Below are 15,205 nucleotides of genomic sequence, written 5' to 3'. Positions count from 1 at the left end.
TTTATCTGTTTTCTATTGTTTAACTTTTAAATATTGAATCAACTTAGTTTCAATTCATTAGTATCAGAAGGGGTTTTGTGGAGATTGTAGTAATTTCAATAGTTTAGATCATAAGTCAGTTGAAGGTAGACCATCATGGGAAACCTGGGAGCACTGGACGGCCGTCTCGTCCTAGTACGGGACCCCTCAGCAGTGCGTATCCACGACCCCGCACCCCGAGGGATTTAAACCTAGGGCCTATCAGTCTCGCGCCAGGCGCTTAACCAACTAGACCACTGAGCCGGCATCCAACGGTATTAATGTCTAACTTCAACAAACCCACGAAATTGACCGACACATCCACTACTGTCACCAATGAGTTACTATCTCACAACTGACCCGGTTGAACACCACTGGTCACTGCTTCTCACTAGAACTCCGGGATATATCTCTTGAAGTCAGTCACTAGTGAGCATACGTCGATTAGTATCAGAAGGGGTTTTGTAGATGGTCGTAGATGCGCATTGCTGAGGAGTCCCACAATAGGACGAAATGGTCGTCCAATGCTTCCAGGTTTTCCATGATGGTCTAGCTTTTGTTGACTCATGATCTCAACTGTTTTAATTTATTCTTTCATGTTTTTTTATCCTTTTTGTTTGTTTGTTTGTTGTGTTCTCTTTTTTTTCTTTTTTTTTGTTTTTTAGTTATACCCTATTTCGTATTATATTGGGTGATTTTGATTTTAATGCATTGGAAACAGCAAATCGAGTGTTTGGTCCAATTTATTTTATTGTTTATGTATTCTTTGTATTTTTTGTACTTATTAATATGTTTATTGCAATTATCAATGAAACTTATTCATCAGTTAAATCAGATTTAGAAAAACAACCAAATGAATTTGAAATGAAAGATTTTCTTAAAGATGTAAGTAAATATTGTTCAATAATTTAAGATGAAATATGATGAATTGAATTTATGAGTTAATTGAAGTTAGACCACCATAGAAAACCTGAGAATGCTGGACGGTTGTTTCATCCTAGCAATACACATCCACGATCCCGCCCTACAACATTTGAGCCCAGGACCTATCAATCTTGCGCGCGAACGTTTAACATAAAACTCTTATTTGATTGTAATTATCATGTTTTTACTAGTGAGTGCCTCCAAGAGTTGTTTCCTCGAGTTCTGGTGACAAGCTGTGATCAGTGGAGTTCAACCGAGTCTGTTGTGAGATAGTAACTTACTAATGACAATGATGGATGGTGGCGTAATTTCATGGATTGGTTGAAGTTAGACATTAACACCGTTGAATGCCAGCTCGATGGTTTATAGGTTAAGCGTTCGCGCGCGAGACCGAAGGTCTTGGGTTCGAATCTTGTTAGGCGGGATCATGGATGCTCACTACTGAGGAGTCCCATACTAGGATAAAACGGCCATCCATTACTTCCAGGTTTTCCATGGTGGTCTAGCCTCAATGGACTCGTGATCTAAACACTTATAATCAACTATCTAATGGGATTATGTAAATCATGTAATATTACGAATCAATATCTCTAGTAGGAACAAATTTTAAATCTAACAATAAACATTTTGTTAGTCATATTAATCATGGTTCAACTTATAATCTCCTTCACTAGTTTGATGGTATTATTCATTATATGAAATATTATTAAAGATTAAAGGTTTAAGATTCAATCACGTACACACTGTTCAATAATCTTAAAACTAAGTTAGACATTAACACTGTTGGATATTGGTCGGTTCAGTGGTCTAGGGGTTAGTGTTCACCCGCGAAATCGAAGGTCTTGGGTTTGAATTCAATTGGTACGGGATCGTGGATGCGCACTGCCACTGAGAAGTCCGATATCATGATGAAACGGATTTCCAATACTTCTAGGTTTTCAATGATGGTCTAACATGGATTCATTCCTTATTTTAATCTGAACTTAATAATCTCAACAATCTTATGCTGCTAAAAACTAATCACATATTCTATACTCTTTGATTCTTATTAAATCTACAACTGACTAAAAATTTAAATCTTGATAATGTTTACTGTCTTTAGGGTTCAATACACACCAATTATTTTATATTTTATTTATTTATTTAAACACATAAACATTGGTACAAGGAAGTGCCAAATATATATGAGCCATATAAATCATTCAATTTATGTGAAGACTGGGATACTACCCTGGTGTCCAAACTGAAGCAGATAGTTTTCTTAAGGGGCCGCTTCCTGAGCCTTTAACATAGTGGCCCAATTCACAAGGCAGTGGTGCAACGTAAGGAGATGCACTCTCACGGTTGCCGATGTCCATACGCCGTTTGTGCCAACAGGACCCTGAAGCCCATATGCACTATTGGTTTGGAATCAGGATTTTCCAACTCCCCTAACTGAACAAACCGTATCCAACAACCCGGTTAAAGAACCAGACATTCGCTATTCGTCTTTTCAATTTCGTAAACAACAGTAATGCCACAAGAAGGCAGTGAGTAGGACTACCCTGGCAGTGGTTGTATGCACGTGACCATGTGAGAGCATTTCGATTGTGAGAGAGAAAAAGCTGACTCTCCCCACTATCGGCTGTATCAGGGCATTTGGAGACTGTTTTATATAATCAAGTATAAATTACAATTGTCGTTTGTTACTAAGCTGTATCGATTATCCATATATCAAATTTTCAAATTGTCATCCTTCACATTTGTTCCCCTCTTTTTTCTTTTTCATCGAATGAAAAACAAACAAACAAAAAAACGTTATAACACATAGAGAATGAGAAATATGCTAGAAAAATTAAAAATTAAAAAGAAACGAATTGAAAATATACAAAATGCAATGGAATTGGCTGATTTTAATAAAGATGGTAAATTAGAATATACTGAATTGTGGAAACATTTGAAAACGTAAGTTACATTTATTTGAAAAAAACACATTAGATATTATTATCTTCATATGTGTATCTGATAGTAATCATCTGGTCACTAGTGACTGACTTCAATAGGTATTTTCTGGAGTTCTGTTCTAGTGAGAAGTAGTGACCAGTGAAGTTCAACCGGGTCTGTTGTGAGGCAGTACGACGGTGCATTTTCGTGGATTAGTTGAAGTTAGACATAAACACCATTGGATACCGGCTCAGTGATCTAATGATTAAGCGCTCGCGCGCGAGATTGTTAGGTTCTGGGTTCGAATCTCGCAGACAGTAGGATCGTGGATGTGCACTGCTGTTGAGGAGTTCCGTACTAGGACGAAACGGCTATCCAGTGCTTCCAGGTTTTCCATGATGGCCAAGCTTCAATTGACTCAGTTTCAACTATTGTAATTTAATAGTTGAGATCATGAGTTAATTGAAGCTAGATCATGATGAAAAACCTGGAAGCACTGGATGGCCATTTCGTCTTATTGTGGGACTCTTCAGTGGCAGTGAGCATTCACTATCTCACCCCGCGGGATTCGAACCTAGGACTGTCTTTCAATTCGATTTTATCAGGTTTTATATCAATACGAGCAATAATATGCATATTCTTATATAGCAAAAACATTAACCAGATCAAGGTACTTTATAAGTTAATGATAACCATTTAAAAGGGACCAATTGTTATTAAGGGGACAAATGATGAATACCATGATAAAATGAATGAATATACGGATAGAGAATATGTTGGAAAGATCTAGAAAACTCTGAAAACATTTAGAAGCATCTTATCCAATCAGCATTCACTAGACGTTTTGCTAGAAACATCTAAGAAGTGAAAAGTCACATGTCGAGTTTCTGATTAAATAATTACTTATAATACAACTATGTTTAGTAGTGCTTCAGGATTTTCTGGAAACTCAATGCCATCTAAAATACTATAGAAGCCCTAGATTTTTCTGTACATATACGAACCTTTGAAGTGAAGTGTTTCTTCCATGTTCAGAACCTTTTCTCTGAAGTCGCTGTGCAGATTTAGTTTGGGAGTTAGTAGAAAAGCTTAGGAACCGAATCTAGCGTTCAATTAGAAAACTTATCAGAGTATAGGTCAATGCATAAAAAAATGAAAAAAAATATATTGAGATCAATAATCAGTATAGGGGTCTTTGTGGAGATTTTTATGTTTTCGAAGTTAACATCACAGACTGACCTAAACACTATTGAAAATCATGAAAAACTAAGTGGTCATTTGTTGCTTGCGAATACTTAATTTCTAGAACTATTCATCACGTTCTACCTGATCTTTTGCATATTGTAGAATCTATAAAGTTTTAAGTTAACGATCATTCATTCATTTGATGACTGGCCGCTAAATACTGTAATTTTCACTCAAGATTTCATTCCAAGTATCTGGAGTTATTAACAACCATCTAATGTGAATATGTCTATGTAATAGAACATAATATCATATATGCAAAATACATATACACTAATCATTAGGGCTTCTTAAAATGTTGAATTCACGAGTCGATTAAAACTAGACAATCTCGAGAAACCTGGAAGCACTGGATGGCTTCAAGGTATTTCATGGAGTTTCAGTGAGAAGCTGTGACCAGTAGAGTTCAACCAGGTCTAATGTAAGGCAGTAACTCACTGAAGACAATAGTGGACGATAGTTCATTTTCGTAGATTGGTTGAAGTTAGACATTAACAGTGTTGGATGCCAGCTCAGTGGTCTAAAAGTTAATCGTTTGAGCACGACATCGAAGGTCCTGAGTTCCAAGCCCGCGAGCAGAATCGTGGGTGCGCGTTACTGAAGAGTCACAGGCTAGGACGAGACGGCCGTTCAGTGCTTCCAGGTTTTCAACGGTGGTCTAGCTTAAATCGACTCATTAATTCAATTATTAAAATTACTACATTCTCCACAAAACCCCTTTCTCTTTCTTGTTTATAATTTATTAGCAAAGGTTTTACTGATGAAGAAATAAAAATGGTATTTGAAAATTTCGATGAAAATAAAGATAACATTTTATCACATACGGAACGGTTGAAATTAAAAGCTTCACTAGAAGAACAAAAGGTTTGTACAGTAGACGTTTTATAATAATAATAATAATAGTCAATTATCTTGTTTTGGCTTTCAAAAGTCCTTTAATTTGATTGATTCAAGTTGGATTTATATGAAGTAACTGTTATGTCCCATGGCCCCCCAAACATTATGTGATACATTGCCAATCAAAATACCGACTTCTATTATCTTGTCTCTCTGTTAAACTAATGATGCGTCAGCCAGCGCAAAAAGTCTTGAGTCAACTCTGAGTCTTTATTGGTCTTTTGAGATAATAGCTGCTCGCCCAACCCAGCCGATCCAGTTCAGAACACAAATATAAGCCTTTATTGCATGAATCGTATTTTTCAGACTTAAACGATTTATATATAAACAGACCAGACCACATCACACCATAAAATGCAAAAGAATTATTATACAGGATCAAGCCTAAACTGATTATGAGTACAGGAGACTGTAACCAAACGATTGGGAATAAATTTAGAATGGTTAATCGTATTGCAGTAGTCAATAGGCCAAATGAAAGCTTATGATAAAAGGACTATGGGTATGTATATGTATAATCTAGTTACCTAATAAATATCTAATAAGAATGTATGTAATAAAAGTTAGTAACTAATCTCTAGCAGTTACCATTCATTTATTTTTCGTTCCAATAATAACAATACCACCTACAATTTAATACGTCTGATACACACAATTCCCTTTATTATCTTAAAAAGAGCAAGAATGACGATTGGTGCAGAACAATGTGAATTCATTATATTTCGTTAGGTTCTCATCACCTGCTTATAACCTGTATAATATTTCAAACTCAACGTTATTACAGATATTGACATACTCATAAATACGAATGTGATTAGAGATGAATATGTGTATCATGATGTGGCAAAGATTCCGACAGAGTTAATGAGGTCATAAAAATTTTGTTCCGGATACATAAAGTTTGGGAGGGAATGTTCTAGAACATTGAAATACTGATTAGAACTCATAGAGTCAACAGACATTATGTGATTATGTAATGAATCAACTGAAAACAGATTAATGGTAGTAAAGAAAGATATGGATTGAAATCAGACAATTATGAATCGAAGAAAAATGACAATGATGTAATCAAAATTCAGAAAAAGTTGAAAGGAGAGACTAGATCCGATTCAAAGAACATATTCCATATTAAAAGCAATCAGAAGTGCCATTTCGAGAAATCTTCTTGACATCAAGTTGATACACTGAAGTCATTCATGGTGATTAATACATAATCAAACTCCAATCTTAAGAAATTTGTCGAAGCGATAGCAATCAAACTTTTTAAAACCAGGTCTATGTCCAAAAACAAGCAGTAATAAATCTTTCTTTGCCCTGATAACATTACAACCTTTTTATTCCATCATTCATTATTTCAACTCTTTCTGAAGTTTGATTACATCGTTATTATTAACGGAATACGTGGACAGAATATGTAAAAAGTAACTAGGACTATAGTTCTGTTATGACTTTATGTCCGGTTTTTTATCACGTGGTTTATCCACCAATCAAAATACGACTTATACAATCTTAGCACTGTCCAAAACCAATGACGTTCGACCGGTATAAGCAGCCTAGCGTCCTTATTGGTCCTATGTCCGCCTAGCCCATCCACTTGAGTCCAGAACACCAATACCAGCTTCCACTATGCGAATCGAACCGAATCATTTATTTCAGACATACTGGCTTTATATATCAATCAAACAGACTGCAACGCATCATAAAATAGGAAATAACATTTGTACACAATAAAGCCAAAAAGTGGCTGTGAACGTGGGAGGCAGTAGTTAGTAAACTGAACATAGCTTATGAACCGTAAATCGTACAATAATAAATTATAGGTCAAAATAAAGCTTGTAACAAGGGGAATATAGATATACATAATCTAGTTACCGAATATTTATATCATGAGAATATATAAGTAATAATAGTCCATTAATAAGTCTAAGACGTTACTCGTAGTGTAATCTTCACTAGGATATAACAATTTCATTAACATCAATATCATTCGATCACTATGACGTCAGGCTGTGGGCACAAAAAGATATCATAGTTTGCTTAGATTATTGGTCAGTGATATAAACCATTAAAATCAACCTGTTTTTTCTACTCTCTCTCTCCCTCATTTTTGATTCTATTTTATATGTTTGTTCTTTTCTATCCCCCCCCAATACACACCATGGGTATAGATTGCTTTAGTCAGTGAATTAACTAAAGAAGAACGCTTAAATTTAGACGCGAAACAACCTGGAACAAGTCAATCCAAAATGGCACCGACTACACAAATTAAAATTGATATAAAACAAGCTGAATTTATGCAATTATATAAACGTGTTAATCGTATTGAAAATGGTATGGGTCAAGTTATTGGACATATTGAAGATGTGTTAAAATCTTTAGCAACATTGGAAAAGATCAAAGTTATACGCCGTGAAACAATGACACAATTTTTACAAACTATTATTTCAGTAAGAAAGGGTTTTGTGGATATGATAGTAATTTTAATAATTGAGATTATGAGTCAATTGAAGCTAGACCACCATGGAAAACCTGGATACAGTGGATGGTCGTTTCGTCCTACTGTGGGCCGTCCAGTGCATTCAGGTTTTCCATGGTGGTCTAGCTTCAATTGACTCATGAATTCAACTATTAAAATATTAATACTATTATTATTATAATAACATTAGATACCAAGTCTGCCCGTTTAATTTTTACAGGCATACATATTTGTTTAAATGGTGGAAGTACACACTTCACTAATGATAACTGAGCTCACTTAAAGTGACTTTTAGAAAGTGTGGTCAGCTTTTAGCTAGTCAGGATACAAGTAACTTTAATATAAAATGTATTGTATATAAACTGAAAGTTTGGTGTTAAGATTTGAGATTTTGAGTCCGAGTTAAATGTTAGATTTTAGAGTTCAAGTTAAGTTTAAGGGTTAGGCTTACATAAATAAGAATTGTAACCATATAGATAAATACTGATGGTGTTAGGTCTTTTATTTTGAATATCAAGAGTACTTAATGTTGTGACTTTAAGTCCGGCTAGTTATAACGTAATTTTATTCACCAATCGAAATACGACTTATTCACTCTTGTACTGTACTAAACCAACGACTTTCCACCGGTCTGATCAGCCTAGCGTCCTTTACTCGCCTAGCCTGTCCAGTTGACTCTAGAATACCAATAGAAGTTTCCGCTATGCGAATCATTTATTTCAAATATATTTGGTTTATATACCAACCAAACAGACCGCATCGCATCATAAAAATAGGACATAACATTTATACAAGATCGAGCCAAAATGTGGCTGTGAACGTGGGAGACTGTAATCAATAAACTGAACATAACTTGAGAACAGTATATCGTACAATAGTAATCTATAGGTCTAAATAAACCTTATAATAAGATGAATGTAGATATGCACAATCTAATCACTGAATAGTTATACAATAAGAATATATAGATAATATTAGCCCATTCATAGTTCTCTGAAGTTACTTGTAATTTTTATCTTCACTAAGATATCACACTTAAGTTGTCTTCAGAGATTCATAAATAGTGGTCACTATTTTTTAAACTTTTCATAGTTATCATCCCTAAACGTTTAGTCTACTCAGTAACTACACAAAGCAACAGATTAGGGTTGTCGGTTATAAACATAACGAAACACAGGTGACAAGTCGAATTATGTTTGCAGTACTTGTCACCTTCAAACAGTTTGATTTAGATGATCTGTTTTTACTCAAATGAGAATCGATAAAATTTGTAATAGACAGCTAATGCAATGTCATAATGTACCTGTATTTCTGAAACTACAAATGATCATGTGAGGTATGGTGATGGTAAGGTGTGTAAAATGACATGAAAAGTGAAGATCCTAATCCTAACGATTATTCAAACTAATAAAAACAGATATGAGACAAGTTTGTTACTGTAAGTGGAAAGTATTTTAGAAGTAAGATTTACTCTAGATTTTGTAAACTAAAATTATAATCCCTATTTATTTTAACAGACAGCATAGTACTTCCCGTGATCAATCAAAAAAAAAAAAATATGAGCAAGAATGAATAGAATTAGTTCCTTTTATTCAGTAATGCTCTTCAATAAATGAACAGACTACAATTGAAATGATTATGTTAAAATAACTTCCAGTTCGACTGAAGTCTGTTTGATCTGTGATACTGTCTTAGAATTCTATCATTACGAAGGATTTCTTTCATCTTGAATCATCATTCTGATAAATTGTTTCTGTTTTTGTCATGTTTTGAACGTACTAAACGATCGAGACCTATAGTTTTTTTTTCTAAATAACGAATGATTGGTATTCTTATAATATGAACATTAACCAATGTGATCTCATTAGATCGAGATATGGACACAGATCACTTTAACGATAATCCCCAGGACTATGGACACTGAGACGAGTCAAGATTTTAGTAAGAACTTTACATACAAATAATTTCACAAAGTCAAAACTTAAATAGAACAACCCTGTATATATAGTAATAAGCAACAACCTTCGGACACAATAGAATTAGAAAACTAAAATTAATGACGACCAACCAGATAACACCAATGGTCCTTGAAGAAATGTTATCGAGCTTTTACATCCAAGGACTTGTCTATGTTATTACCACTTGAAACAAACCACCTTATAGTATACTAATTTACTTTATGAACTCATTTTAAGTACAGTAGAAAGAGCTTATTCATCACATCACAAGTGTAATTTATTGATTAATATACTCAAATGTTATTTTGTATCTGAGACTACTACTGGTATATAATAACTCGTCTTCAATCTAGTATATGGAGCTCTTGTATTCTTTTGTGTTACTTACAGATAGGAGTCATTGGATGAAGGGAAAAAAATGATTTTATCAAGATAGATAAAACTATGAGAAACTTATTCGGTTTACAAAAGTAGATTAAACTATGAATTGACATTGCTGGCCCACCGATGAAAACAATGAGGCACTAGACATCTGTTTTGTCTGAGTATAGAACGTTTTAGCAATGAGCATTCATCAACCCGTCTGAGACCAAACCTATGACATTCAGTATCACTCAAGAACTCTTGATATCTAGACCACTTAGTTTGCATCCCATAGTGTATATAATTGACTTCAACCAATTTGTAATTCTACTCGGACATCTTCCTTTGCTTCTGGTACATAACTTTCTCCCACCCGACATAGTTGAACTTCACTAGTCACTACTTCTCACTAGAACCTCAGGAATTGTATTTTGAATTTATTCACTACTAAGCACATAGTTATTATTAGTATTTAGTATGTACAGCACTATAAGCGGCTCAGAGGTCAAGAGGTATCGCGTTCACACACCGTTTTGTCGATCCCGGATTTGATCCCTTGTGAGCTTGTGAACGAATACTGCTGAGCAATTCCGTACTAAGAATCAGCTCTCCAGTGTTTCTTGGTTCCTAACAACGGTTACGATAAGATTAGATCATAAGTTAAACTATAAAATTCGATGACCTTCACAAACCTCTTCGTGTAATGAAACAACGATGTAAAGTGTTTTCAAGTGTCAAAAATTTATATAATAGACCAAAGCTTAAATATGTTATGGATGAAAGAAAATTGCCAACTTGAAGAATTTTAAGAAATTGTAAGCATAGAATAATACTTTGTCATAAATGTTTTGAAAAGATCAAAGTAAAGAGTCAGTTATGCGGTGATCGAACAGTTAATAAAAATTTATAAGACAGTTACTATCTTTTATTATCTGAATGGGGATATTATTATTAATATCAATTTTAGACTAGTCCACAAGACAGAGGTGATCGATTGGATGATATTATTCAAGCTGGTTTAGACAACATGACTAGTACGGTTGATCTACAACATGAGTGATATCTCATTGTTATTTAATTGGTAAGTTGGTATGTTGAATAAAAACCTTCATAAACCTTTCATAAATATTATTCAGTAAAGCAGCGATAAATTTACTAGGGAGTTCAGATGGAACAATTGGTTTATTCGTAAGATTTCTCAATCAAAATATGGGATGCCGTGTCACGATAGAGGGTGGGGAGGGTCAGCTCTCTCTCGCTCTCGAAATGCTTCTAAATAGCCACGTGTATACAGTCACCGCCATGGAAGTTCTACTCGCTGCCTTCTCGCATCACGGGTGTTGTTTACAAAATTGAGAGAATGAAATGCGAGTGTCCGGAGTTTTAACCAGGTTGGTGGATATGGTGGACACATCTAAGGGAGTTGAAAAACCCTCATTCCAAACTAGTGTTGCGCATGGGCTCCAGGATCTTAAGAAAATAAATGGCATATGGACCAATTATTGGTCATCGACTACCATGGGACGGCATCTCTTGACGTTGCTTCACTGCCTTGTGGATTAGACCTTTAGATCAAAGGCTTCGGGTGTCGCCTCCTCAGAAAACCACCTGCCTCAAATAGCTCTTTGTAATAAAATCTCATACTGTAAAGATGCATGGTGAATGTCCGGAATCTGTTGTCTTTTTCAGAACTATAGATACGCGTTACTGATAAGAACTGAGTAAAACAATATTTCGATCCAAGTTTTTCTCTTGATTGTTTTCAGCTAGTGAACGTTAGAATCGACACACATATATTCTATCAACCCGGTAATTAAAAAACAATTATCCGTATTCAAATAACATTTTTAATCGTCAAACAAATGTTCAGCCCTATATGAATACATATAAGTCTTGTACAAACCAGCATTTTGGTAAAACAATACTATACCGTCAACCTACAGCGAGCCAATCAGAATAAATCCGGCCTTTCTAGGTTTCAGAGTGATTTTTCAAACGTAGTCCCGGATAACTTCCTTCTACAAGTAATGTTAACTGGATTTCGCATCATAGCCAATTTAGATGAACCAATAGTCCAGCACCAGTAGAATGTCTGTCTTCTAAAAGATAGTATCTTTATCATTGTGACTGGAAAATGAGATTAATAAAGACTAGTGACTCGAGAAATGATATTATTGAGTTGGTTGCAGTTAGACATTAACACCGTTGAATGCCGGCCCAGTAGTCTAGTTGGTTAAGCGCTTGGCACGAAACTGATGGGTCCTGGGTTCGGATCTCGCGATGCGCGGGATCATGAATGCGCACTGTTGAGAAGTTCCATACTAGGACGAAACGGCCGTCCAGTGCTTCCAGGTTTTCCGTGGTGGTCTAGCTTCAATTAACTCATGATTTCAACCAGTGAGATATTATTTTACTCTACAGAAGATGCTAGTCAAATAAATCTATAATGCATAGTAAATTCTTTCCCAAAATTAATGCTGTCAATTACACTTCCAGTTGATTACTAATCCAGTAATATATATATAACTGACAAGTTCCAACTAAGACAATATGATCACTATAGTGATTATCTAATTCTATACTAATAATTACTGACCTTCTAAATTATTTTCTATTATTTTCTTTTAAATTTCATTTCAAGGTAAATGAATTATCTATTTTACATCTTCGTTGGTAATCAAATTGAATTATGATCATTTTAGAAGGAAGTTTTAGTGATAGTTGTATACTTACATTACACTCGAATAGTTCTATTACATCATTTGATAGATTACTTTATTATATTACTGAATACAAAACAAAAAAAAAGTAAACTATAGATGTTACTAATGTGATACACTTTAAACCTTCTTTCTTTTCACTCACATTTACGTAACATGAAATCGATTATTTATTTTTAAAGTTTCTAAAAGACACTTTGTCTTAAACATCATTTACATGGCTCATTTTATTAGTTACATATTCAGCAATCAATAAATGTTCAATGTTTAGTAACATAGGTGAGTGTTGTATATTAAAGTGTAATTCCCTTTTCTTTTCTTTTCATTTGTTGTTGTTGAAGATTTCATTTTAATCATTCGAGCTACATTTCGATTTGGTCTTAGTATACACTTCATAATGCTTGCTCAATTAGTTTTATGGAGTTAGGGGGCATAGAGAGAGAAAGAGAGAGAAAGAGAAATATTTAACCATGCTAACCAGAAACAGTAAACTTATTGAGCATTTATTGAGCCCTTGTGTTGTTGTTCTGTTTTCGTTTGTTTGTTTTTTACAACATTCAGTTATATTACCTTCAACATATTGACACACACGTACGCACACATACGCATAGCAACCAGAAATAAACAAATCATCGATTTAATATTTTATTGTACCGTTTAAAAAAACAAGAGAAAAAAAACGAGACATTTTTATTTTTACAGAGTATGTTTTTTGCGTTTTCTTTAATAATAAAGATATTTGTTTATGGTTACATAACAGGAAATGATAATCATTCATTATGTAATTTGTGTGTGTAAAATTATTTGCTCCATATTTTTATTAAAAGAAATAAAATATTATCAGAAGAGGGTTTGTAGTGGAGATTTAACTAAGTTAATGGTTGAATTCATTGGTCAATTAAAACTAAGCTACCATGGAAAACATGAAAGCACTGGAGAGTTGTTTTGTCCCAGTATGGGTCTCCTCAGTGGCTATGGGTATCCACGATTCCGCCTCGCGAGATTCGAACACAGGACCCATTTGTTAGATGTCGGCTCAACGGTCTACAGGTTATGCGTTTGCGCGCAAAACCGATTGGTCCTAGGGTCGAGTCCAGTGTGTAGGATCGTGGATTTACGCTGCTGAAGAGTCCCATAGTAGGACAAAACGGCCGTCCAATGATTCCACGTTTCCCATGGCAATCTAGCTTTAATTGACTCATGAATTCAACGACTAAATAAATAAAATATTGTTTGTTCTGAAATACTGAATATTTAAAAGATTCTTTTTATATATAAATAAGTTTTTTCAAATATCTTAAAATAATTAGGTAATTAATTGTTATAGTTTTATGTCTCCTATTTGAACACTTGCTATTGACCTTCTAGCTGATTTCTGTTGAGGACGTTAGATTCCCAGAACTCACTTGGAAAAGGACCTAATTTTGTAATTTTATTCTGAAAATTTGAATCTCTTTTTTTTCGCGCAAAAACTCTCTTGTCACTTTCATGTCGTATTTCCCACTGGGAATAATCTAAAATGCTATCGGTCCGTTGAGTCTTTTGGTATGTTATTTGGTAACTCTCCCCAAGGACGGTTTTGCACTGTATATATACGTTTTGAATTGCGTTTGTTGTTATCGCTCGCTTCTGGCTGTTTGCAGAATATACTTTCCCATTCTAAGCTTGGACTTCTCCATCTAGTTAGCGGGGCTGGGACGCATCAATAGCTAGCTTACTGGTCATTGGTCACCAAGTCTTGTTCTCGTTCCCAGATTAAGTGAACTCGTGATAGCTTCAAACTTAGTATTTCTATATTCCTAGATTACTCGAAATTTTGAGCTCGAACAGTAGAGAAACATTTTAAATTAAGAATAGAAACTTTAATTCATGGTTGATTTGTGTACAGAAATCAAGTTTGTTTGTAGATTGACAAATGGTTATTTTTACAAGGAGGAAGCTTCTGGAGATATACCATATTTAGCAACTAATTAAGTAATTGTCCAATTAAACTATGACTCAAAATCTTTCTTTTTTTTCATTTGGTATTACACTGGATGAAATAGTTTCAGCTTTTTCTGATTGTCTGGCAACTTTCTATAGAAATACTTGATGATTTTCAGAATAGTATTTGGTAAGTATGTGTAACAACACAAACTGTAAAGTTCATATTAGTCAAGCAGTAGAAAATTAACAAGCTAAATATTGAACCCTTGGAATAACTGTATCGATTTTAATAAAAGAAGGAAATAACTAAAACTCTAGCATCAGTAGAAATGTTAACTGTCTATGAGAAATATTTTACTAGGACAAAATCCCAGTACAATTTCATCTCAACACCTTACGATTCTCTGCCTTTGATTCTTATTCTCTCCAATTAATCCGCCCAACATTGTACAACTTTAAATGGTTAGGTATTTTGAATAAACTTTCCTCAAATGGATTGTCATGACAAGTAATTATAATCATTGTATCAAAATCAGTTAGGTTATTATGAAACAAGAATGATTTGTGCCAATTATCATACAAACATGTATATCACTCAATAACATATTGATCCACATATCGGGATAAAAAATTTTCATAACTCCATAAAATTGATTGAGCAATTGTCATGAAGTGTGTACTAAGACTAAAACGAGACGCAGCTCACAACAATCATACAGTCTTGTAATGTTTCGTCATAATGTACTAGAAATAGT

The 15,205-nt window shown here is 34.3% G+C and overlaps 1 protein-coding gene across 1 annotated transcript in view; it reads left to right on the top strand.

Annotated features, from left to right (window-relative positions):
• Nucleotides 1-15,205, top strand: part of PKD2_2 (TRP-like ion channel Pkd2) — a 56,834-nt gene that overhangs the window by 24,146 nt on the left and 17,483 nt on the right. The window contains exons 10-15 of the mRNA XM_051217371.1: nucleotides 684-903; nucleotides 2,753-2,886; nucleotides 4,857-4,974; nucleotides 7,176-7,454; nucleotides 10,772-10,885; nucleotides 12,446-12,803. Of these exons, the coding sequence (XP_051064762.1) occupies nucleotides 684-903; nucleotides 2,753-2,886; nucleotides 4,857-4,974; nucleotides 7,176-7,454; nucleotides 10,772-10,864 (844 nt within the window). The 3' untranslated portion in view covers nucleotides 10,865-10,885; nucleotides 12,446-12,803. The remainder of the gene's footprint in view (nucleotides 1-683; nucleotides 904-2,752; nucleotides 2,887-4,856; nucleotides 4,975-7,175; nucleotides 7,455-10,771; nucleotides 10,886-12,445; nucleotides 12,804-15,205) is intronic.

This window comes from Schistosoma haematobium, chromosome 5, assembly GCF_000699445.3.
Source record: "Schistosoma haematobium chromosome 5, whole genome shotgun sequence".
Lineage (NCBI taxonomy): Eukaryota > Metazoa > Platyhelminthes > Trematoda > Strigeidida > Schistosomatidae > Schistosoma > Schistosoma haematobium.
This window is presented reverse-complemented; position numbering and strand designations above follow the sequence as displayed.